The sequence below is a fragment of the Notamacropus eugenii genome, chromosome 1, assembly GCF_028372415.1.
Source record: "Notamacropus eugenii isolate mMacEug1 chromosome 1, mMacEug1.pri_v2, whole genome shotgun sequence".
Classification (NCBI taxonomy): domain Eukaryota; kingdom Metazoa; phylum Chordata; class Mammalia; order Diprotodontia; family Macropodidae; genus Notamacropus; species Notamacropus eugenii.
The window spans coordinates 631988403-632014020 of record NC_092872.1 but is presented as its reverse complement, the minus strand read 5'-3'; the positions used below and the strand labels follow the sequence as shown (position 1 = coordinate 632014020).

The following is a 25618-nucleotide window of genomic DNA, read 5'->3' as shown; positions in this document are numbered from 1 at the left end:
ACCTAGAGTCTGGAAGACTCATCTTCCTGAGTTCAAATCTGGCTTCAGACACTTTCTAGCTGTGTGACCCTGGACATGTCACTTAACTGAATCAGTTTCCTCATGTGAACAATGAGCTAGAGAAGAAAATGGCCAACTACTCCAGTTCTTTACCAAGAAAACCCTAAACTGAGTCATGAAGAGTTGGACACAACTGAAAAATAATTGAACATGACTAATTGAGTGGCTGGGCCCAGAAAAAAAATGGTTCAATGTCATATTGGAAGGTTCCTGATGGGCACCTAAGGAATGTGTAGTAGGTCCTATGTGGTTTAACATTTTTATTAATGACTTCAATAACAGCACAGATAGCATGCTCACGAAATTTGTACCTTGTGGGGCTTCAGTTGCATTGATAATTACATTTTGCTTACATAGTCATCTTACTGCTTTGGTGTATACATCTGATCCTCCTCTAAAAGTCCTTCTCTGATGCCTCATCATGGTGCAAAGGTGAGTCTGGGGTCTTAAAGGCTGTGTTTGCCAAAGCATAACCCTGCCAAGTCCTATCAGACTGGCGGGGCTTCAAGCACAGGCCTGGCGCTGAACTCTCTTTAGGCTAAGGATCAGCGTTGCTAAGTACACAGTGATTCATTGGCTGCTGGAGAGTGAAAGTGAGGCTGGGTTCCAGCATTAGGGGAGAGAGGATGGGTATCCCCTCCACATGGGAGGGGGCGGTTAGGAGCAAAGCACTTCTCCCCCCAACCCCAATCTGGAAAAACCATGTACAAGTTTTTGACCCTCCTTTCATACCAGAGAAGTCTGATTTTTTTTCTTTTATGGGGTGTTTGTAGTACCTTATTGTAAAATTTGGGTTAAGTATTTGGTCATAGGCTCTGAGTCATCTGCTGGCTTTCACACATCCTCTGTCGCTTCTGCAAAACTCCCCCAAAATTATCATTTAATTTCTTATGCAAACCCATGATATATCAAAAGCACAATGGGGAAAGTCGTGATGTGGAAGGGATAACTGTATCTGTACTATCACAAAGACAAAGAAATTTTCCCAAAAAGTTTCCCATGGGAGGGAAAACTTAAGTATTAAAAAAGGACTCCAGAAACTAGAAATGGGATTCCAAAAAGGAGCCATTAGCCATGCAAATCAGTGCCTAATATTCGGTAAGAGAAGAGACTTTACAAAAGGTACTTACTTCATCTTCTGCCTGTTTAATTTTTAGTCAGATATTAAACATTTATAAATTTTTAATACATCAAAACAAGTACGTGCGAAGTTACAAATCTATAAAATGTCCTTACATTACTAAGTGCATGCAAATTTCAAAGACCACTTTCCCCTGTGCATTGTGGACTCACAAAGGAGTCCATTCAGCATCTGGTGCTGAACGCTTCAGGATACTTTTTCCATGGAGTAGGCTTTGGAATCTTGGAAAGAAATATACTACACTGGATACTACTCTGGGTAACAACTGTTCTGAGTAGAATTCCTAGTTTATCATACCCAATATTTACTGATTACAAAGACTACCTTTACATTGCAAGCCAGTCACAATGCAGAAGCGACAATGAAAACCTAATAATTTATTCTATGAGAACAACTTTTTCACAACTCAAACAAAAATCATTTAGACAGATCATCTCCCTGTCTTCTCCCTCCCCTCTCCTACCCTTTTCTGAGACACTGTTTTTGGGGATTGGATTAAATTTTTTAAAAAAAGGCTAATTTCTTCCAATTTTTCCATTGGAAGGATTCTTCTTTTAATTTGATTTTAAGTGCTTATCCAGTATAGTTGCTACTTTATCTTGAGACAGAAAAATAAAAAGCTACAAGTGCTTCCTTTGTTTATAAATTCACCAAACTATCTCCTTAAATCCTAAAAGACAAATGACACTTCAGCCAGTTGCTGGTTGCTCTGGGCTAATCAGCCCCTGCCTTAAGCCTATCAATGCTGGTACCTCTGTGGGCTTGCAGGCAAATAGACCCATCCATGGTGCTGTGGGCCTTTGGTGTTTGCTAGCACTGGAGAGGGCTTCCTTAGTTATCTGGGAGTATCTGCTTTGCTTTGTCATGTTCTTGGATGGGATGCACTGGTAGATATGGTTTATACTGGATTTGAACAATATGTATATACCAAAATGGTCTGAAATGACCACAAAAGCACACTGAAAGTAACACTACTTTCCAAATTGTGGTTTACCCAAAAGAACGGTCTCCATGCTCATTCCATGGTTGACGAATAGAGCCAGTGGCTGGGCCAGATACATTTTTGGTGCAGCCTCGGCTGAGTGAGTCCCGTTATAAAATTCAAGACAATAGTCACAGTACTGTGTAGCAATAGCTGTGCCTGATCTGGCAGCTAAAGCCTGGACTTACACACTGAGTAATTTCTATAGTTTGCCTATACAGTCTCCAGCCTTTTCCCAAATGATAAAAATTACTGTTGGAAGAGGAAAATGCATCAGGGTATATTGAAATGTATGAATGAGTTCCCTAAAAACATCTAACTGGCTATGATATCATAGTTGATATGACAAAGAAGAAATGGGGAGTTGTAACTAGTGTGAGTTTGCTACTTCCTCATCTACTATTTAATGAACTACAAGCAGGGAGAACATTTAGGTGGTATTTCAGCAAGCGAAAGGACCCATAGTTGAGCCTATTTGGAAAATAAGTTTTGAAATTATTTCTGGTTTGGCCTCAACTTGCTACACTACTGAAGTCTCTAGATGGATCAGAAGTTACCCAGTGATCTCCCTCGGTAGGGATACTGCCAAAGGTGGCATTGATCTGACAGATGCATGATCAAGATGGTTTGGAGGGAGAGTGGTGGCTGGGTATCTGGAATCTACTGTACATTCCCCAGGGCTCATGAGTGATAAGGGCCTTAACCTATGGGTGATGGACCAACGTAGAAATGAAAAGAACTGAGTCTATTTGGGCTGCCCTTGCAGACTGAACGATTTCCTTCTCTGCAAAGATTAAGAGAATAAACATTAAGAGAGTAAACATTGGAAGGCTTCTTAGCTCACGATCAGGAAAATAAGGAAACTGAGTAAGAGGAGGGTCACTGGTGGGGCAGAGAAGAAAGCCATGTTGTAGTAGCGCTGAGCAGCCTGGTACTCATTCTGGTACTGTGTGATGCACATCTGCTCGACCACACGCTCCATGATCTTGATGTCAGTTTCTGTGAAGTTCTCCCCTTTGGTGGTGGTGGTGGTGGTGTGTTGCTTCACGGTGATATTGACGCAATCATGAACAAAACTGTTCTGGCTGCCGTACTGGTCAATGGGCCGGTACATAACTTGGTTGGGGTAGCGGTACTGGTTTTCACGATAGTAGCGGTCTTCATATTCATTGCCAAAGTGCATGACAGGCCTGCTCATGGCACTCCCCAGCATGTAGCCACCAAGCCCTCCCACAACTGCCCCAGCAGCAGCAGCCCCAGCTACATGTTTTAGGTTGGTTTTGGGTTTATCTGGTTTCCATTTGCCGTAGCTGCCACCGCCCTGACCCCAGTTAGATCCACCATGAGGCTGACCCCAGTTGGAACCCCCGGCATGGGGCTGACCCCAACTGGAACCTCCAGGATGGGGCTGACCCCAATTGGTGCCACCTCCCTGAGGGTGCCCCCAGCCAGGGTATCGGTTGCCTCCAGGGCTACCAGGCTGGCCTGGGTAGCGGTTGCTTCCTCCGCTGTTCCATCCCCCTCCGGGTCTTGTCTTTGGCTTCTTACAGAGGCCTAGTTCACTCCAGGTCACAATGAAGAGAGCCAAGATCCAGTATCCCAACTGGATTTTTGCCATGGTAGTTGATCTGGAAAAAAAAAAAAGACAAAAATTCTAATTTTATTTAGAAACCACTAAAGGAAAAGGAGGAGGAAGAAAGAAACACAATTAAGACACATATACATCATGTAAAATTTTTTAAAATGGCCATAATATGATATCAGAAAGGAGTATGATGTTTCTATTAAAAAAACACCCCACTAAATTTGAAAGTTTTTCAAAGTTCTAACTTATGCTGTCATATTTTAAAATGTTCAGCCTTTGATTTCTCAGTTCTTTGAATTTCTTAAATATATCAACATAGCAATTTGCTAACTTCTATAACCAGACATTTATAAGTAATAAAACTGATGTTTTCCATTAAAAAAAACACAGCAAAAATTGGCAACCTTGAATGCAATATGAGGTGTAAACTTTCTTCCATACTTAACCTTCTTTGGATGCCAGCCAGCTGAAGCTTTAAGGTCTAATCCAAGCAGAATTCCAGCCATCCCTCAGACAGCAAGCACTCCTTCTTCCTTAGTCATCCTCTTGACCAACCATTTTGCTACCTGGTCCATTTGTGCGTGCCAGAGACTACGCCCTAGTGGTTTTAACCTTTTCATCTCTGGCACCTGTGCCCTGATATCCTACTCTCCTGATCAGTGATTGCATCACCTGTCCCACTGCAACAGACACCAGGAGCTCCTCTCTTTCCACTTCCAGGTTGGGAACAATCATCAGCTTCTCTCTACGATGGTTCCTAGAAAGGGGGTGCCACTGAGTCCCCCAATTCCTCATTTGCCATCCTAGTAACAGCCCACATGCCCCACCCTACACAACCCTTTCCTCTACATGTTTTCTCCTGTTAAAGTCCATGCTTCCCGAGGGCAGAAAGGGTCTAATTTTGTACTTGACATGTATCATCAGACTTAATCAATGCCTTTTCATCCATTCTCTCCACTGCTGTCTGCCCATCTTCACACAAGCTGTCCCCATTTCTGCCTCATGGAATCCCACACTTCCTACAAGGAGCAGCACCAGCTATAGTAGGCCATTCTTGATGCCCCCAGATTCCTAGGCTACTGGTGCCCTCCTCTCCCTCACCTGTCTCCGAGTCCTAGCACCTTATACCAAGCCCTGCACACAGAATATACTTCATGAATGGCTGCTGACTGCCTGAGCTCTCCCTTTTCTGAATTTATTATCATTATTACAATATTTAATAACAAGAAAGTGAGTGAGCTCTAATTTCATCGTCTGCCTCATGGATGCCATGTCCAGTTCTGGGCACTGCACAACAAGAACAAAATGCAGCTTGCTCTCCAAGCACTTCCATGCTAGCCAGGGAAATGGTGTGGACCACATGGAAGGATGTTATGTGGAGAAAAACTTTGTTTCCCAGCTAGACTCGCAGCTCCTTAAGGCTTACACTTAGTTTATAATCCCCAAAGGGCACAACATAATTCTGGGCACATTCCAGGTGTCACACAGCTGGTTCCCAATTAAGTGTATGTGCAGACCGTGGCCTCAGAGCCCTTAAGAGCACCAAGTGGCATAGATTACATAGACATACATCTGCTTCCTGTTACTTAGGACATATTGTGTGTTTACATATATGCATGCATGTATGCATACTATTAGTGCACGTATACACCCCTACCCCCGCCCGTACATACTTGCATAATACACATAGGCAGCTAAGCGGCACAGTGGGTAGAACATCAGGTCTGGCATCAGGAAGAGTCATCTTTCTGAGTTCAAATCCGACCTCAGATATTTCCTAGCTGTGTGACCCTGGGCAAGTCACTTTACCCTGTGTGCCTCAGTTTCCCTATCTGTAAAATGAGCAGGAGAAGAAAATGGCAAACCTCTCCAGTATCTCTGCCAAGGAAACTCCAAATGGGGTCACAAAGAGTCAGACATGACTGAAAATATCTGAGTAATGACAATATATATTTGTATATATACATATATAAATATATCTCTAATATAGCTATATGTGTATATAACATATACTTACAAAATATATTATATATATGTTACACAAGGATATATGGTATATAATATGTGTTTTATATATACACACATACATATCTATCACCAAACTACATGGATCACACCTATATATGCATATATACACATGCTCGCATGCACGTGTGTGATATATACACAAATAGAAATATCTAATATGTTCATATATATGTATATACGCTTATATACTATATGCAGTATATATCTGTTTAGCTGTTTTTCAGTCATGTTCAACTCTTTGTGACCCCTAGCTCACTTTACAGATGAAGAATTGAGGGAAACAGGGTTAAGTGACTTGCCCAAGGTCATACAGCTATTAAGTATCTGAGTCCAGATTTGAACTCAGGAAGATATGCCTTCCTGACTCCAGGTCCCATACTCTATACATGGGGCCACCTAGCCATTATAGTGTGTATTCTGTATTATATAGTACGCAGGCTTATAAACCATACAAGTATATACGCTATATGAAATAACAGTGCTAAACAGCATGGGTTACATAGATATAATTTATATGTAACATATGTATATATTACACATTATATATACAAACACACGTGCACACAATATATAACTATATTGCATGTGCATATATCTATATACATGCATGTACATACTATATAATATATACACATGGTTCCTGTTATTATTTAGGACCTATTATGTGTTTTTATGTGCATGTGCGTGTCTACAGATTCAGAGCTGCCCTTTCATCAGTATGGTATACTCCTCAGGGTAGAAAAATCTTTCTGCTGCTGTAGAACAGCTAAGCCCCAGAGGGTGCTGGTGGAGGATGCAGACAGCAGATCTACTGATCCGCCCATTCGCTCACCCTCCAGGGCTTCCTGACTCCAAGGCTGCCGTCCTTCCGCCACATTGCCCCTCATGGATAAAAAGAAACGACCCTTCTTTTGAGGGTAAAGGATGAAGTCTTAACTGCCCCAACCTTTGGCTGGAGAGGGAACGGGAGTGGGGCAATAATGGAATCCCCACCTTCTCCACTTTCTAGCCCTAGGTTGCCACAGGGCTATGGGAAACTGGGCTCTTGTTCCCACAGTTCTTACCAGGCTGCCCAGGAAGAGGGAGATGGGAAAGTCCTACTGCAGGACAGGAGAAAATTCAGCTCAATAAAATGAACAAAAAGCAAAGCAGTGACTGAAAAATACAAAGCCCCAAATGGAAGTTGGCCCCCAAGGGGCTTACATTCTCCTTACATTCCCTATTTCTATCCTGGGAACCAACATCCCTCCAGTCCCCCAGTTTCACAGCCACAAAGCCATCCTCACTTCTCCATTCTCCCCATAATCCCATCAGTTGCCCCCTTTTGCTGATTCTACCTCAGCAACATCTCTGGTCCATGGCCCTCGATACCTCTTGCCAGGACAATCCTCCTAAGAAGACTCTGCCCTCCAGTCTCTGCCCTCCCTAATTCAGCCTCCGTACAGCTTCCTACTGCTCCTCTGTTTGACATGAAAACCCTGACTCCAACCTTCCTGTTAGGCTGACTTCCCATGACTCCTTCTGCCTCCTCAACAGTCCAGTCAAACTGGCCTGCTTTTCCCTCTAAGTGAAATGCCCTCTTTTCCCTTTGTGCAAACTGGCTTCCATGTTCAGAGTTGTCTCTCTCCTCACCTGTGCCCAGGGGATCCCTAGCTTCCTTCTGGGTTCAGCCCAAGTGCCACCTCCTACATGAAGCCCTCCCTCCCTCCTGTTCCATATCTGCCCCTCCCAATACTTTGTATGTACCTTACATGGACTGCTCTGTGTCCTCTCCCCACTCCCTTACTTCCAGGAGAATGTAAGATGCTTGAAGGCAGGGACTGCCTTTCTGTTTGTCCTCAATGTCTAGCACAGTGCCTGGTATGTTACAAATGTAAAATTCCAAGAGATAGAGTTTCTGGGTAATTAATAATCAACATATTAATTAGGTTAGCTAACAATCAATAAATTATCAGTGCTTTCTCTCTAACCAAGACTCAAGGGAGGCTCTGAAACACCTTAAACTGAGTGTATACCTTCTGACAAGAAACTCCCCTGACTAACGAATCTTCAACTTGGTTGGTGGACAGGTGGGCTACTAGTCTACAGCTCCTCCTGCTGAGAACATGACTTGATCCTGAGACTCCGCTGCCTCTAGCCATCTGAACTGGGGAATCCATCACCATCCAGGTCACTCTGGTTGGTTTGCTGCTTCATGAGCTGGGTCACCCTAAACTCTAATGGAGGGGTACAAGGACGGGGGCTCCTTTCCCCAGGATAACAACTCTCCCAGACTGGATTCTGTCTGTGCTTTAAACAGAAGTGGGATGTCCTAGTTGGGTGTGGTCCTGCCCAAGACTGAAGAGGGTAAGGGTAATCTCCTCAATTAGTCATGTCCTTTGGAGACAAGAGCTGGGCCTCAGTGAGGAAACTGAGGAGAAAAACCTAGATCCCCATCTGATAATTGGTTATTAGTATGACAGTAAAATAATAATTTCTCTAATAATTACTTCCATGGCAGGTAATTAAGAAATGCTTGCTGAACTGAACCCCACTGAGGAAATACAATATATACACAGATAAATAAAGACAAAATAATTGAGTAAAGAAAGGAAACTATCAAGTGAAAGATCACAAATGGCTTCACATAGAAAGCGGCATTTGAAATGAACCTTAAAAGAAAGGAGGGATTCTCAAAAGCAGAGGTGAAGAGAGGTGAGGAGCTATAGTCATAGGACAGTTGTAGGCAGGGCATGTTGGGAAATGTTTAAATGTTTTCTCCAGGGGAAAAATTGTACTCATGACCCATTTTTAAGTACAATATATATTACTGCTTTGTCCATCACTTTCTTAGGTCTAGACAATCAACAAAATACTAATTCAAGCCTTGATTTGTAGCTGATTCCCCAGGTGTGAATGCTTACATTGAAAATTTAACAGCTGGCTCTCACACAGCCTTGCTTATGCTCTGCCCCATATGAGGACCTGTAGGTCCTGGGCCTCTGGTCACACCAACCCATAAAGCTGGCTCCTGAATCACTGAAGAAGCCTGTAGGAGTGCTTAAAGATAGGCCTCCTTGCCCACACACAAGAATGCCCAATATCTGGATACCCTTTTACCCTTGCCAAGTCTACTAGTGAGCTGAGAATCCTGCCAGTGGGTGGGGAGCCCCAGATCTAGGTGCCCACTTACTTGGGGATACGGCCCAGTGACCACAGCTATAGAACCATTTTCCCTTTCCTATAGAGATGTTAGCCTGGAGTCAGGGAAACCTCTGGACATGACACCCTGGGAAGACTCTCAGGGAATCTCAGTATTGGAAGGGGCCTTTGGGTCACTCAGTCAACCAGCACCTCCTGGCCACCCTGTCCAGTCTTTACCTGTAGGCCTGACGCCTGAAACAAGGGGCTGCCTGCTACCTCCTGAGGGAGCTCATACGCTGTCCAATGGCTCTGATGGTAGGGAAGGGGCCATCCTTCTCCAAGCCTCACAAGGTTTCCAATTCCTCCCTCTAGGGTCCAGCAGAATCCTTTATATCCTTTCATGTGGCAGCCCTGCACATATTAGGAGATGACTAGCATGTTCTCACTAAGTCTTCTCCAGGCTGAACATGACCAGCTGTTCCTCCTGATCCTCAACAGGCATGGCTCCCAGGTCCTCCATCATATTGTTGCCCTCTTCTGAAGTGCTTTGAGTGGCTAGAATGAGATCTCGCTCAAATCCAGCCTCCAGCACTATGTGTCCTTGACCAAGTCATTTAACCTTTGTCTGCCTCAGCTTCCTCAACTGTAAGAGCACCTACCTCAATGGGCTGTTGTGAGAATCAAGCATGATAATATTTGTAAAGTGCTTAGCATAATGACTGGCGTTTAACAAATGCTTGTTTTCTTCTTTCCTTCCTAACTGTCCCCTCCCCTCTTTACTAAAAGCTCTTTTCATTTATTTTATATATATATTTCATACATAGCTACATATGCATATGTTGTCTTCAAGACAAAATAAGCTCTTTGAGGGAAGGGATATCTCATGCTTGTCTTTCTGTCCTGCCTGGCACATAAGTAGGGATTTAATGAATGACTGTAGATTGAAGTGCTATGAGTATATCTTTAAAAAAATGTTTGTTTTTAAAAGTATATTACTTTAAGCCCAGTATAGTGGAAAAAACACGAAGAGAAACAGACAAGAGAGAGAGAGGAGAAAGAGGAAAAGAGGGAGAGAGAGACAGAGAGAGAGAGGAGAAAGAAGAGAGAGAAGGGAGAGAGGAGAGGAAAGGAGAGGAGAGAGAGAAAAAAACACTGGGACATTGGTGGGTCCACTGACAGTTCCCTACCCTAAATAAATAAAATTTATAAATATGACAAAATTACTTTTTAAGTAATGGCCACTTCCAATATTTACATTGCCTTTACTCCCTCTCACAAAAATATTACATGTAGATCCTTTATCTCTTGCCAGCAGATGGGTTAAAGGCTTAAGATAAACCACTTTAATCTCTATAGTCATATGGATCTGAACAAAAAAGGAGGTTGTCAGGGGCATAGAGGTCAATATAGTCATTCATTTCTTTACTACTTTAGGGATCAGTGATCAGACCCATTGAAGCAGATTAAAACCCCTCTACAGGTGAGAGTGGAAGACCTACCAGAGTTCTAACTTATGAGGAGAAGAAGGGTGGGATGAAAAAAATCAGCCCCCTGGGGTGAACTTGGCCAAACTCTAAGTTTAGTTAGACTGATCCTTGGACAGAGGACATCCATCTAGTCCACTGCCTGGCAGGCTCTCAATGTCTCTCCTGCTTAGTTAGACCCAGCAGAGGTGATGATGCTCTGCTGGCCTGGCCTTTAAGAAACCAGAGCTCCTTCTAAGTCATGAGGAGACATGAAAAGAGGACATAAGGATCCATTTATTAATTTAACAAATATCAAGTAAATGTCTGACTACAGTAAGAGACTGTTGCCTTTCTCTGAGAATGTCCTTTCATCCATTTTGTATGTATCCCACATGTCCCTGGCTATTTACATGTCATCTCTCCCATTAAAATATAAGCTCTTGGATAGCAGAGACAATGATTTAGCCATGAGTACAGTGCCTGACACGTAGTAAGAACGTAGTAAATGCTTGGTGACTGTCTGACTATACATGTTAATGACTTAGTCACTAATACTCTTCTGGGACCATTAAAAAAAAATCCCAGTGGAGCTTTTCAGAGAGATTAAAACAACAACCAAAAACCCCAAACAAAACCTCCATTATTTAACTCATAAAATTGTACTCTCTGTTGTTCCCTTCTGTTTTCAACCTTCTTTCCGCCTCTCTTTTCCAAGATTGCTGCCTCAGTATTCACAGTAACCAAAATTCTGCCTGCTAGCGATTCACTTAAAAAGATCACTCTTTTACCTGGAAACAAAGCAGATACCCATTGACTGGGGCTGGTCAAACAAATTGTGATAAATGAAAAATGGAATATTACTGTGCTGTCAGAAGTGATGAGTGGTGAGTACAGAGAACTGCAGACCGATCTACGTGGATAAATGCAGAGTGCAATAAACAGAGCAAAGAAAACAATGCACACAATTAGATCAATGAAAATGGGAAGAACAGCCTCAGAACAATTAAGAGTGAATGCTGCAAAGACAAAAAATGTCAAAAATTAAAATCAAATGTGGCTCCAAAGTAGAGATTTGAGAAGACACTTCCACTCCATTCCTTGTACAGGTGGGGAAGATTGTATATCTCTTCAGATTTTTTTCAGTGTATTAACAGGTTTTGCTGATTTCCCTGCCCCTCACCCCTTTCTTCCTTTGTTTCTTCAAAAATATTCTTTACTATATGGGATGATTGGGGAAGGAGAGGAATAACTGGGAGAAATTTAGACAATATAAAAATAATACATGTAGATACAATCTTTTAAAAAAGAAGTATCTATTTTAAAGAGCAGTTAGGTGGTACAATGGATAGAGTGGCAGGCCTAGAGTCAGGAAGACTCATCTTCCTAAGTTCAAATCCAGCCTCAGACACTTACTACCTGTGTCATCCTGGGCAAGTCACTTAACCATGCTTGTCTCTGTTTCCTCATCTGTAAAATGAGCTGAAGAAGGAAATGGCAAACCACTCCAGTATCTTTGCCAAGAAAACCCAAATGATGTCAAGAAGAGCCAGACATGACTGAAAGGAGTGAGCAACAACAGCTCATTTTTAAAACGAGGGATATTAGTCATTTATTCCTCTGTGTAACTTAGTTTAAGAACAAAGCTTTACTTAGCATGGTACAATGGAAAAGAAAAATACTGGAGTCAGAGGCCTTAGCTGACATGTGATGCTGTATGACTGTTGGGCAAGTCACTCAATGTCCCCAAGCGTGTTTCCTCTTCTTTAAAATAAGGATGTTACCACCCCAGAAGGCATATGAGAAGCCTTCCAGTTCTACATTCATGGGGCATATGATCTGTGAGCCTGTGGCCTGTCTATCGGGGTGATGGGAAGTTTAGAGAGGTGAGGGATAGAGGAAGGAAGGAGAGGTCACACTATTGTCAGCTACAACTTGTTGGAGATGAGGAGACCCAAGTGTAGAGGTCTACAACAGAGCTAGTCCCTAACTCTGGGGTGGGAGGAGGAGGTGCTGACAGCCTGGGGGACAGGCATGAAGTGAGGAGCATGTCATAAAGAGATACAACACATCAGCAGAAGGAAAGGTCACAGAATATTGGAGTTGAATGAGCCCTGCAGTCCAGGGATTCTTAATCCAAGGTCTACAGACTCCTCACCCAAAAGGGTCCATGGATAGATTTCAAGGAATCCATGAACTTAGATGGGGGGAATATTACATCTTTAGCTTCATTAAGTGAAATATAGCATTTTCTTCTATTATGAATATAGGTAACAACCACAATTGTATTAACAATACTTGTGACAAATTTATTTTTCAAAAACATCGTGGTAACTGTATTTCAACATAATTGGTTTCCTTAGTTATCCTGTGTATTTTATTTTATGCATTTAAAAACAGTATTCTGAGAAATGGTCCATAGGCATCACCAGACTACCCAGGGGGTTGATGACAAAAAAAAGGTTAAGAACCCTTATCTGGTCCAACCCACAACTAAGCAGAAATCTGTTCTACCAGACTGCTGAAAAGTGGTCCTCCAACCTACACCTGAAGACTTCAACCAATGGGGAAGAAATTCATTACTTCCTAAAGTAGCTCCTTTCCTTCTTAAATAGCTCTAGTTGTCAAAAAGGCTTTCCTTACACTGGATCAAAATTGCTTTTGCCTATCTGTTGCTCCAAGTTCAGAACAAGGGAAATGATAATGGAAATGGAAAACTCTCAAAGACAACCCCCTTCTACCCATCTGAAATCCCAGCCTGCCTCTTCGAGACCCATTGGGAAGCCTGGAGGCAGGCTGGGAGAAGAGACCTAGAGCAACATGCCCCCATTGCCCCATTGTCCCATTCAGGGATGACTGAGTTATAGAGAGAAGGGCTTTCTCCTAGTTTGGGGACTTGGGTCTCTTATCTAATGACAGTTCTGGTTAGCCTCTTAACTAACTCAAAGATGTCTAATGCTTCTTTATCCTCTTTCCCTTCATCTCCAGACCCAAGGCTCTTGGACCAGGCCCAGGTAGCCAGAATTCTATCATGTTTTACAGAGATGTCCCTGGTTAGCTGGGCATGGCAAACCGAATGGGTCCTGGAAGCTGTTGAGGCCAAGGCACATTTGTATGTTGAGCTATCTAGTTATGCCTCGGGCCATGCTGTCTTCCTATCTCTAGTGGGCTGTAAAAGACATTCTCCTTCCCTCTGTCCAATTTACTAAAATCACTGGGTCATATTCAATTAGAGCCAGAGTGGATCTTAGAGATCGTTTCATAGAATCCCTTTGTTTTACAGAGGAGGAAACTGAGGCCCAGAGAAGGTTAAGAGAATTGGTCAAGGTCACACAGGTTGTAAGGAACAGAAAATAATTCAAACTTGGGTCTCCTGACTCTAAATCTAATATGATTTTTCTTTTTCTTTTTTTTTTTTTTTTGGAACCTGAGAACTAGTTCAATTCTATTTTGTTTGTAAAGCTCAATTAACCAGAATAACATGGGGGAAATGAAATCTGTCCTTGAGCAACTAAAGGCTACTATGTGGCATAGTAGGTAGAATACTGTACTTGGAGTTAGAAGAGCTGAGTTTGGATCCTGCCTCAAACACTTGTTAGCTATATGACTAATTTAATCTCTCCTTAGCCTCAGTTTCTACTTCTATAAAATGAGGGTAATAATACCACCTATCTCTTGGGGTTGTTGTGATCTATATGTAAAGCCCTAAGCACAATGCCTAGCACACAGCAGGTGCTTAATAAATGCTTGTTACCTCCTCTCTCTCCCAATTGAGGTGATATGGTCACTCAGTATCAGAAGCAGGATGTGAACCCAAGTCTTCCCAGCTCCAGACCCAGCATTGTAACCCCTATGATGTGCTGACCAAGAGTGAGTAATTGGACCGAAGAAATCAACCCATAGCACTTTTCATCTGCTCTTTGCTTACTTGGTTTTGCTGGAAAGGAATCCAGAGATCAACTAGCTCACCCCTCTCATTTTACAGATGAAGATAATGAGGCCTGGAGAGACTGACTGACTTTCCCAGGGCCACACAGACAGTGAGTGGCAGAGCCACGATTTGAGCCCAGCTGCCCTGTCTCCAGATCCAGTGTTCTTTCCATTGTACCAAGATTTTAAAACCCCAGAAAGAGAAGGCATTTGTGGTCTAATGAAGTCAAGGCTAGTTCCATCATTTGGTGACTATCCACTCCTGTACAACAAAGTATTTAATCAAGCCCTTTTTTTGTGCAAGGTACTATACTAGGCCCTGGGGATAAAAGAAGTAAAGAGCAGCTCCTTCCCTCAAGCTGCTAACAGTCTGCTGAGGGCAGATGGTATGAAGTAAAAGAACATAGCCTAACTCTGTTCTCTTTCAGCATTCTCAGTATGTGAGGAGAACCAAAGGCCCCAAGCATGTTGGACATGGACCCTTCATAGGATTTAAGGGAGGACATCCATGAATAAGAATCTGACAGGATGAGAAAGTATGGATGCCCATCACAAAGGTTGATGAAATCAAAAATCCTAGTCAGTCAACAATCAATAAGCATTTATTAAATGCTTATTATGGACTGGGGGATAAAAAGAAAGGTCAAAATAATCCCTTCCCTCAAGAAAGCTTACTTTCTAATGAGTCAGAGAAAGTACTTCGAAAACCTTAAAGCCTATTTAACCGCTAGCTACCATCATCACTGGGGTAGCTAGTGGCACATTTATTAAGTACATAATATGTGCTAGGCCTTGTGCTAAGTGCCTTACAAATAAATGGGGAAAGGACATTTAAATAGGGTCTCCTTCAGCATTCTACAACTGGGGTGGCCTGTGTGATGTCCTTTGAGGGCCCAGAGTCAGGAAGACTCATCTTCCTGAGTTCAAATCTGGCCTCAGATATTTACTAACTGTGTGACCCTGGGCAAGTCACTGCTGGACTCTGTTTCCTCATTTGTAAAATGAGCTGGACAAGGAAATGGCAAACCACTCCAGTATGTTTGAAAAGAAAACCCCAAATGGGGTCATGAAGAGTTGGACCAGACTGAAACTATCCAACAACAACAACGACCAGCAGCTAGGGAGGCCAGTTATGGGGTCCTGCGGAAGGTAGTATCTTAACTGAATGAGTGGAATCCAAAGAAACAGAGAGGCTGAGTTGAGGGGGTAGAACATCCTAGGAGTGGGGACAGCTGGTGTAGAGACAGGAGTGTCATGTTGGAAGAATTACAAGTAGGCCAGCACCGCTTGATTGTAGGGTAAGTGGAGAAGGGGGTTAAGGTGTAAGGAGACCGGAAAGGCAGAAGCAGAGTAAGTTAGCTCAACAACCTGGCAACTAAACTTAGTCACCCTCCCAGGTAACCCACATTATCCTCACAGTACTTCATATTTTAAAATACTTTGCTCACATGGGCAAAGGGCATTTACACAGCCTCTCCCTTGGCATTCCACAACTGTGGTGTCCTGCGTGGGACACTCATTTTGTCTGAGATATGGCACCAAGGTGACTTCACAGGGAGCAGAGTTGACTAGACATTTAATAGCACTGTAATGTGGTCACCTCTTCACTTTGCATGTGAAAGCATTTTGAATATTTAATGCTGCTACTGTTGCCAGGTAGCAAGTCTTTGGACAGCAGTCTGAGGGCTGAATGGGCAATATGGGGCAAAGGATAGAAAGCATGCCCCAGCTAGAGTCAAGAAGGCTCAGGTTCAAATCTGGCCTTCTACCCTTGCTAGCTGTGTGACCCAGGGAAAGTTACTGAATTTCTTTGGGTCTCAGTTTGCTTGTCTGTAAAATCGGGATGATTCCTCTAGTACCTACTTTACAGGAACATTGTGAGGCTAAAATGAGATAGTTATGTAAAATGTTCTGCAAATCTTAATGTGCTTCATCAGTGTTGTCAGCTATTATTGGAACAGATTTCACAAAACCTTATCTTCATTTTCTCTTAAGACCTACAAACTTTCGTCATTATTTAGGGCATAAGCCTTTGTTAATTTTTAAGTGGTTGCCAACTGAAAAATACATAATTAAGGGCAGTTCTTGAAAAAAAATTAATTTTAGAAATCCCATCTGTTTAAAATCAGATTAACATATGGAAAACATGGTACAATGGAGATATTTTGGTACAAAGAAAAAGCATTGACTTTGAAGACAGAGAACTGGATTTGAATCTCACCTCTACCCACTCCATCTAGGCCACATCACTTCCACCCCTCTGGGTCTGTTTCATCACTTGCACAATGGGAGTTGGACTACAGGCCTTGGAGGTTTTTTTTCTACCTCTTCACCATGATCATTAATCATGGATTAATTATGGATGAAAACCACATATAAAGGGGAACTATGGGGGTGTCGAGGGATCAGAGAATAATTGATGGAAAATTGAAAGGGATTCTGGAGCACATCAAGTCCAACTCTCTCTTTGAGAGATGAAGAAAAAGACCGAAACCAATAAGGCAAAGAGACTTGGCCAAGGTCACCCAGGTGGTGAATGGCAGAGTCAGGGCTAAAAATAGGTCCTATGGGGGTTTTAGTTTTACTGTGGCTTCCCCACCCTTCTCTCCCCTCCCCTGCAGTCTTCCTAATAACAGCTCAATGACTTTAAAAAAACTTTAAATTTTTTCAGTGTTCAAAACTTGACAAACTCAAAAATTTCCACACACAGAGATGAATGTAAAAATAAGATTGAGAAAGCTCTCTCACTTATGCACAGACTGCATTTTTAAAAAATTTACAACTTAGTGTCAAAGTTTTACTTTATGACTCTTTCCGAATCTCCTTCTACTTGGTTCATTAAAAAAAATGTCACAGATTGTCTTCTTTCTCTTTCTGGTTTTGGGCATCACGATACTTAGACCCCTCTCCCTCTGAAATTCACGCTCCAATTAAGAAACAAAACCAAACAAAACTTTGAAGCAAATACAGTAGGAGAACTGCAAGAACAAAATGTTCTATCCCAGTCCAATGGGATCTGAGACCTTCTGGAAGATGAAGGAATGTCACCTCTCTCTGTCTCCGTGTCTTTGTCTCTCTCTTCTCTCTTTCCTCTTCCTCTCTCCTGTGTGTGTGTGTATCCCTATGCACACAATATTTATGGTATGCACTATATATAGAAGGAGGCATTTCAAAGAGCTGGGCCTGACTGCAACAAGTGAACAACTATACATGGATAGATGTGCATGTATTTACATTCATAAATAATACATATACGGCACGTAGGCATACATGTAGTACATACATAAATATTTGTGGCATGTGCAATACATCCATTGGGGCAGTTAGGTGGTACAGTAGACAGAGTGCTGGGCCTGGAGTCAGGAAGACTCTTCTTTGTGAGTTCAAATCAGGCACTTACTGTGTTGACCTGGGCAAGTCACTTAATTCTGTTTGCCTCAGTTTTCTTATCTGTAAAATGAACTGGAGAAGGATATGGCAAACCACTCTAATATTTTTGCTAAGAAAACCCCAAATGGGGTCATGAAGAGTTGGACAACAATAGAACAATTATATATACATAGATGTGTACACACACAAATATCTGTGTCTCTCTATATACATATAAACACATATATTAGTTCTCTTAAAAAAGAAAAAAGCACCAATTAGCAAAAAAATCGAATTTTCTTTTGTTGTTCTTCAGAAAAATATGCAGGGCTCTCCTGATGCAGCAACTTCTTAATTCTTCTTGTACATTCCCAGCTTGTTATTTAAGGAAGGGCTGGGAGCAGAGGGAGCTGACTCTGCACAGGGAGTGTCTCCTGGGCCTGCTCACCCACTGAGACACTGAATCAAGGGCTTGGGGAAGTCTCTAGAGAATCAGCCTTCAAGTACAACTGTGAGCTTAGGGGTTTGCCAGGTTCTCCTATCTTAGTGTCCTTATCTGGGCTTACTTGCTCTCACCCCCCTCAGTGTCTGAAACAAAGATTTATTTATAGCAAGAGTTTTTAAACTTTTAGTCTGGTCAAGTCTAGGGACCCCTTTCCAGAGTAATGTCTTTAAATGTGCTAAGAAAGTAAAGAAAACCAGTCATATATGTTGCAGGACAGCAGAGACTGTCTGTATCTACATGTTGTTTCTTCCCCATTGACTCCCAATATCCTCCTTGCTAGTAAGTAGACTCTTAATGTTCGTTAAATTGAATTTGTGTGAAAGTTTGCTGTGTGCTAGGGGTGGAATTACAGTTATCCCTTCCCCACCGTGGTTTTGGTATACCAAGGGCTGGCATAAGAAAGTACATTTTTGGGGAGTTTCGCAAAAGCTGCAGACAACAGTGGAAGACCAGCTGATGACAGAGTCTATGACCAAATGCTTAACACAAATTTCACAATAAGGTACTGTAAACACTGTATTGTACCAGAGAGGAAATCAGATTTCTTCTCTGGTACAATGGGAGAGCCAAAAAATTTTATGTGGTTTCCAAATTTTGTGGGGGTGTGGAGGGTGTCATGCCCCTAACCCCTGAGATGTGCAAGGGATAACTGTACTTGAAACTCTTTTGTCCATTTCCTCTTCTGTGCTGGTGACATCAGCTTCTACATGGGGCAGGCACACACACACACACACACACACACACACACAAACACACGCATGATGTAGAAACCTTAAATCTGCTTTCTCTGTAGTCTCAGTGGAGTGATTTTTCAATGGGAATATTTAGTATCTGTCCTTTCTGGTCCACTGATCTAGGTGTAAAACTTTGGGGGATTCTTGCTCCTTTCCTCTCCTCCCCCCAGATTCAATCAGGTACCAGATGAATTCAGGCTTTCCTCACCTCTCACCAGAAACGTTTGCCAATTTCCTGATTCCAGTTATCTTCCCTCCCATATCCACCCTCCACACAGCTGTCAAAATTACTTCCCTAAAGTACATCTCACCTGGATACTCCTCTGCTCAAAAATCTCTAGTGGTTCCCTATAGCCTCTAGGATAAAACTGTAAAGTCTTTGTATTGGAAAGCCAATGTGAAATATAGTTATGGGTAATGTCTGGAAACGTCACCTGGAGCCAGATGGCAAAGGGCATTAAGTAATGAGTATCAGAATTTGTATTTGATTCTACACTCAAAAAAGAGGGTCACCCCCCAGCTGTGACAATCACTCAGTGAAGGGATCAGCAGGTGAGGGACTGGAGTAAAGAAGTCTAATTTAGAGGCTGTTTCAACAGTCCACACAGCAGGTGAGAAGGGACTGATCCTAAGGCAGAGTCTCTGGGAGTGAATGCTGGTCCTGCCACCTCAAGATCCTCCACGAGGTTAAAGGGCTCCTTTCCTTCATCCAGCTACCAAAATAAAACATAAGCTTCTATCAGAGACAAGATGGTGGAATAGGAAGAGCTAGATCTGAAATCAGAGGACCCTAATATGAATCTTAACTGCCACTTATATGTGTGACCTTGGGCAAGTCACCAAACCTCTATGGGCCTCAGTTTATTCAGCTGTAAAATGCAGCTGGGCTAGAACCAAGGGTTCTTAACCTTTTTTGGATCAAGGCCCCCTTTTGGCACATCTAGCAAAGCTCATAGAACCCTTCTCAGAATACAGTTTTTAAATGCATAGAATACATATGATTAAAAAGAAAATCAATTATATTGAAAGTTAACTAATTTTTAAAAAATTGTCCTTAAAGTCTCTTCCGATTCAAAATCAGTGATGCTAAAAAGGGACCTTAGAAGTCTCTGGTCCACCTCCTCCTTGGCTCATTTTTTTAGAGAGGAAGTGACTTGCCCAAGTAGCACAGCTCCTAAGTGTTCCGAGGCTGCATTCGAACCCACGCCTCCCCATCACACCAGACTTAACGTCCCTCTGGAGTCTCATTCAATTAGATGTTCCTTTCCCCCTTATAGCGGCTTTACTGAGCCCCGCCTCCTTTCTTTTAAATTAATCCTTACATTCCCAGAGCCTGGCACCCTGACCTGGCAGCTTCTCTCCCTCCCGGCCCCTCCCCCCCGCCCGCACTCAGGACGCCCCGCCGGGCTACAATGTTTCTTTCTAGAAGCTGGCAGCAACCAAGCGGGCGCGGTCTTTTCAGCACCCTCCCCCAGCCGCTTCATCACCTGGCGGGTCCACACACCTTCGCTTCTGCTCGGAGGACTGCGAAGTCAAAGCACCCCAACCTCTCCCTGCCTCCCCTCCCGCTAAGATCTACGGATTCCTTTCCCCCTCAATTCCAAGGGAATGGGTCGTTGGGAGACGCAGGGGCGGAAGGAGGGGGGGGCATGTGGGCGTCCCTGGGACGGGGTCCTCTGGAGGAAAGAATTCTAGGTGCGGCTGACTGAATATTTTCCTGCCGCAGCTGCTACGCAGTTCCTCGGCCCATTCCCGGGGGGTTTGGCGCTCCTCCCCGGCCCTCCCTGGATATCCAGCCTTCCTCCTCCCCATCCTGCAAGGTATTTGCCCATCCAGTCTCACCCTCTGCCCCTTCCTTTAATGCTGAATTAGATAACTCTTGCCTGTCAAATGTGGGCTTTGGAATAAATTAATCTCTGGGGCCCAGTTCCGGCCCTCTGTATCAATCTGTTTTCAGCACAACCTTCCACCAAGGACGGTGCAGTGTGCTGTCGTGTTATATTTAGCATCGTCATTTACCAAGGGCTTTTCTGATCTCGTTTGAACCTCACAATAGCCCCGCTTCCAACAGGTTACCAGATCTGTAAGTAGGCTTCACTGCTTAGGGAAAAGGGAGTAGGCTCCATGACACACATTGCTCCTGGGTTTCTGTCGTCCGATAAAAGTGCTACACTAACAGAAAGAGCCAGAAAGGATTTTGGGTCATCTGGTCCAAAACCTTTCAAAAAGGGGACAAGGCCCATGGAGCCAGAGGCTGGGTCAATTGGATAGCTGGGCAGGGCTAGGACTAAAACTGGGGTGCTTCCATGACATCTCCTCCCTCACGTACTAATCATCCCTGGACCAGTCTCTATCAGAGCAACCCACACCTTTCCATAGATGAAACATCGTCCATGCGTGAAGCCTCCCACGGCATCTTTCCACTTCCCCACACTGTCACAATGCAGGCACTCTAACGCCAACTGATGCAATCCAAAACACGTCTCCTTCACACCTTGATGGAAACACTTATCATCCCCCTCAACACAAACACACCTGTTCTCAAGATCTCTGGCAGTGCCCACTTCTGAAGTCATCCCTCCCCCAGCTATTCGCACAAACCTTCTCCATTCCCAAAGTTCTCCCACTAGGTAATAAAGCAAAACATTTTCTTCCATCCCACGCACACGCTTCTCAGTAATTACTTGCATGGCGCAATACAAATATTAACCATCCTCTTCTCATGCAATCATAATCCCAGATGCATAAAAAAAAAAATCAGGGCCAAGCTGGACAGGTCTATGGGCTTGTCCCCTCCACACCTTCTACCTACTCAGGACACCCAAATAATTATTCTGTAGCACCGGTATCCCGGTATCCCCAAGGCGAGAAAGGGACAACTGCCATCCCTCAGACGCAAAAGAACCCTCAGAGTGGCTGCACTCTCAGCTGGGTCCCATCCCACGCTGGCTTGAATCCCTGGTTTTCACCCTCGCAAACAAACCCTCCTCTAGGAGACTCAGCGGCAAAGGCACGGGTAACCGAGGCTTCCAGACGTTCTAAGCCAGGTGCGGATCGCCCCTTTCCTGGAAATGAGAAAGAAAGACTTGCCTTCGTTTGGATCCAAACCGCGCAGGGTCCGCAGGAGGGAGGCTAGGGACTCCAGTAGCGCGCAAATAGCCAGCAACCGCGCAGTGGCCGGCCCCTAACTGTCAGGCAGCCCGAGGAAGGTCTGGAGGGAGGACTAGTGCACGGGGAGAAAGAAGAGGAGGAGGAATCCCTGGCCTCCAATCTCTTTGGCCGCAGCTCCTCTCGCCAGCCAATCGCAGAGCCCGCCTGCTGATTGAGCAAGCCGGCCAATGGATCGCGCTCTCCCCCGGCTGGAGCTCCTGCGAGGAATCACATGAGAAAGGCTTGGCATTCATTTGAGGACAGGTCTGTCATTAGCAAAAGCTGACAGCTCCATCCCCACCTCCTCTCCCCTCCACCCCAACCCCGCCTGAATTACTTCGCGTTTACGGTTATTGGCTGGTCCACACGTTCAGGGAGGGATGCCTATTTATAAGGGATTATTCATTAGCTATAAAAACAACCCGCATTAGGGAGTTGGCATGAAGTCACAGCCGCGGGTTTACGGGACTAGAATGAGACATCAGAGCAAAGAAAAAAGTCTTGGAGCTGGAGGGCAATCTTTGCTAGTTTTGTAATCCGAGAGGTGAGGTTGAAGGGAGTCGGGGTTCGTGCTTGGAGCCAAAGAATCAGGTTTAGAGGTCTTACTTTGATTGAGACCGTTTGTTTTCCTATCACCTTCCTTTCAGAATCTCTCTGCCCTTCTCCCCAGTAAGCATTTCCCTGTTCAAAAAAAAAAAAAAAAAAAGCGGGGGAGGGGGGGCGGAGAAATGTTCAACAAAATCAAACAATAAATAAATCAAGAAGATATTCCAACTCGGAAATTAGAAACAGACTGGCAACATTTTGTAATGAATACTCTTCTTTCGGTGATGACTGTTGCACAGATAAAGAATTTCCATTACACCTCGACATGATCATTCTCCTATAGTTTCTATAGACACGGGCAAGTAGTCATAATAAACACCACGTTTTAAGGCTATCTTCCTTATCAAAACGGGGGCATTGGATCAGATGATTTCTAGGAATTGTAGAGCAAATTATCCAAATGGGATTTTTTTAGAGGGTGAAGGGAAAAGACTGTTTAAAAAAATTTTTTTATTATAAACTGAAACAATTTCGGAAAAAATAAAGCCCCCGAAACCAACGTCACCAGTAAGACTCACTTTCTGTCTCTGTCTGTATAGTACTTTGTCTCTGTGTCTGTCTCTCTTAACATATAAAGTTCTGTTTGTTTTATCCAGACTTAGAATTTCATCCTGCAGGGGAAGTTCCCAGTGAGGAAAGTCCCTCTAGCAAGTCACATCAGCAAAGTTTCTGCAGTTAATACTCTCCTTTTCTTTGGGTACTTACTGAGAGATTAGATGACGTTCTCAGTCACATAACCAGTACTTAGCAGTGGCAGGTTTTGAACCTAGGTGATGCTAAGACCGAGGCCACATTCTGTTTATAAATTCTGTTTATAAATTCCATCTCACAACACTCCCTCATTCGGTATATTTCAGTCCACTCCCATAACCTCCAAGATCAAATATATACAGCTTTGTTCAGCATTTAAAACCCTTAGCAATCTGATCCTCCATCTGTTATGTGTGTGCCACATCTGGAATGTACTTTCCCCTCACACCCTCCAGTTCTTAGAATCTCTAGTTCTTTCCTGCCTCAGCTCAAGGACCTCCGTTTATTTCTAGAGTTCCCTAGCTGATAGCACATTCCCATCTGAAAATCAAGTATCTATATATTTTTGTGTATATATAATATTTGTGTATATGTGTATATAAACACACAAATATTATATAATATTGTATATATTATGTGTGTAACATATAACAATATACAACACTTGTTTTTTTAATAGTATTTTATGTTTTTCCAGTTACATATAAGGCCAATTTTTGACACTCACTTTTTACAAAATTTTGAGTTCCCAATTTTCTCCCTCTCTCTACTCCCTAAGAAGTAAGTAATTTAATATAGGTTACATTATGTGCATTCGTGTAAAACATTAGTCATGTGCAACAATACTTGTTGATAGATTGAGTAGAGACCAACTACTCTGACTTTCATTTTATATATAAGAACACTGAGGCCCAAAGTGATTCACTGATTTCCTTAACGTCACACAACAAGGAAGGAACAGACTGGCTTCGTTTCCAAATCTAGTATGTTTCTACTGGGTCAGTTTTCCTCCCATTGTCTAGTCCATATCCCTCCTCATCCTAATGTTTTACAGAGAAGGAAACTGACTTGCTAGATCTCCTTCATCGCTGTGATGAAAACCTTTGGTGAACGCATAGCTCCCTGTTTTATACCTATGCCTTGCCTAGTTGCCTAACGGTATATAAGTGACTCAAATAGAGCACCAGGCCTGAAGTCAGGATAGACCTGAGTTCAGATCTGGACTCAAATACTTACTGTGTGACCCTGGGCAAGTCACTTAACCCTGTTTGCCTCAGTTTCCTCATGAGTAACAGAAGGAAATGACAAACTGTTCCAGTATCTCTGCCAAGAAAATGGGTCATAAAAAGTCAGATATGACTCAAGAAGGTTTATTATCAGAGGGTGATTTGAACTGGATTATTTTGATGGTTATACCTTCCAAGGAATTTGGGAGGATCTTGATATTTTGAACTTGTTGTCAGAGCAATATAAGGCAATGCTTTGCTTGACCAAATCAGTTCTTTTTAAATCCACACACAGTAAATCTAAAAGAATGATTATTGATTGATTGATTGACTAGAGACTATCTATTCTAATTCCCTCCTCTTTTAGATGAGAAAATTGAGGCCAAGCATGATTTGTATATCATAAATGTCTTTCAATACATTGTGGAATGCTTAAGATATGGTTCATTATTAAATATAACTTGAGAAAGCCCACCCATTTCCTATCAATATTCTCTTTCAGCTTGCCTTCTATTCATGTATAAATAATTCTTCTGAAGATTTTGTGTAGTAGGCACATAGGTCAGTATTTATTGATGTTTTCTTGGTCACCTAGGGATTGAAGTGGTCCAATGTTCCCACAGAGTGTGGGATTTAGAGTCAGAAAGACCCAAGGTCTAATTCTACCCTAGACACTTACTAGCAGTGTGACTTTGGGCAAATCACTTGTATTCTCTTTATACCTAGATTTCTTCATCTGTAGAATGGGAATAATATAGTAGCACTTACCTCCTATGGTTGTTGTGAGCAACGATTGAGTTAAAATATGTAAAGCACTTTGTTGTTGTGTTTTGTTTGTCTTTCGTTCCCAAAGAGGACCATGACATCAAGATGATGACATGACTTGCAGTTGACGTTGACTTGAGTGAGGGAGGGCTGTGCAAGGTCACCAGCCTCGCCTTCTTCTCCTGAGCCATCTGGGTCCGGTGACCTGATATTCATCAGGATGGCTGAAGATGGCCCAGGATGCAATGTGGGACCCTGACCCTTTCAGGCTAAGGTCTTATAGCACTCTCTTTCAGTGAGATAACACCCATTCAAATGAATAGACTTCTTTAAGTAGCTACTCCAGGGATGGTCCCTTCAATAAAAAAAAAAAAATCAAACTGGGAGGAGAAGACCCTGAGGGTTCCTGGGTCGGAGAAA

At 43.0% G+C, this 25618-nt stretch overlaps 1 protein-coding gene across 1 annotated transcript; it reads right to left on the bottom strand.

Annotated features, from left to right (window-relative positions):
* Nucleotides 1-1186: 1186 nt before the first annotated feature.
* On the bottom strand, nucleotides 1187-22347 carry PRNP (prion protein (Kanno blood group)). Its single transcript, XM_072635293.1, has 2 exons — nucleotides 22011-22347; nucleotides 1187-3811 (listed from the first exon to the last, which is right to left on the bottom strand). The coding sequence occupies exon 2, from the start codon at nucleotides 3799-3801 to the stop codon at nucleotides 3019-3021; it is 783 nt and encodes a 260-aa protein (XP_072491394.1). The 5' UTR covers nucleotides 3802-3811; nucleotides 22011-22347; the 3' UTR covers nucleotides 1187-3018.
* Between the last annotated feature and the right edge of the window lie 3271 nt (nucleotides 22348-25618).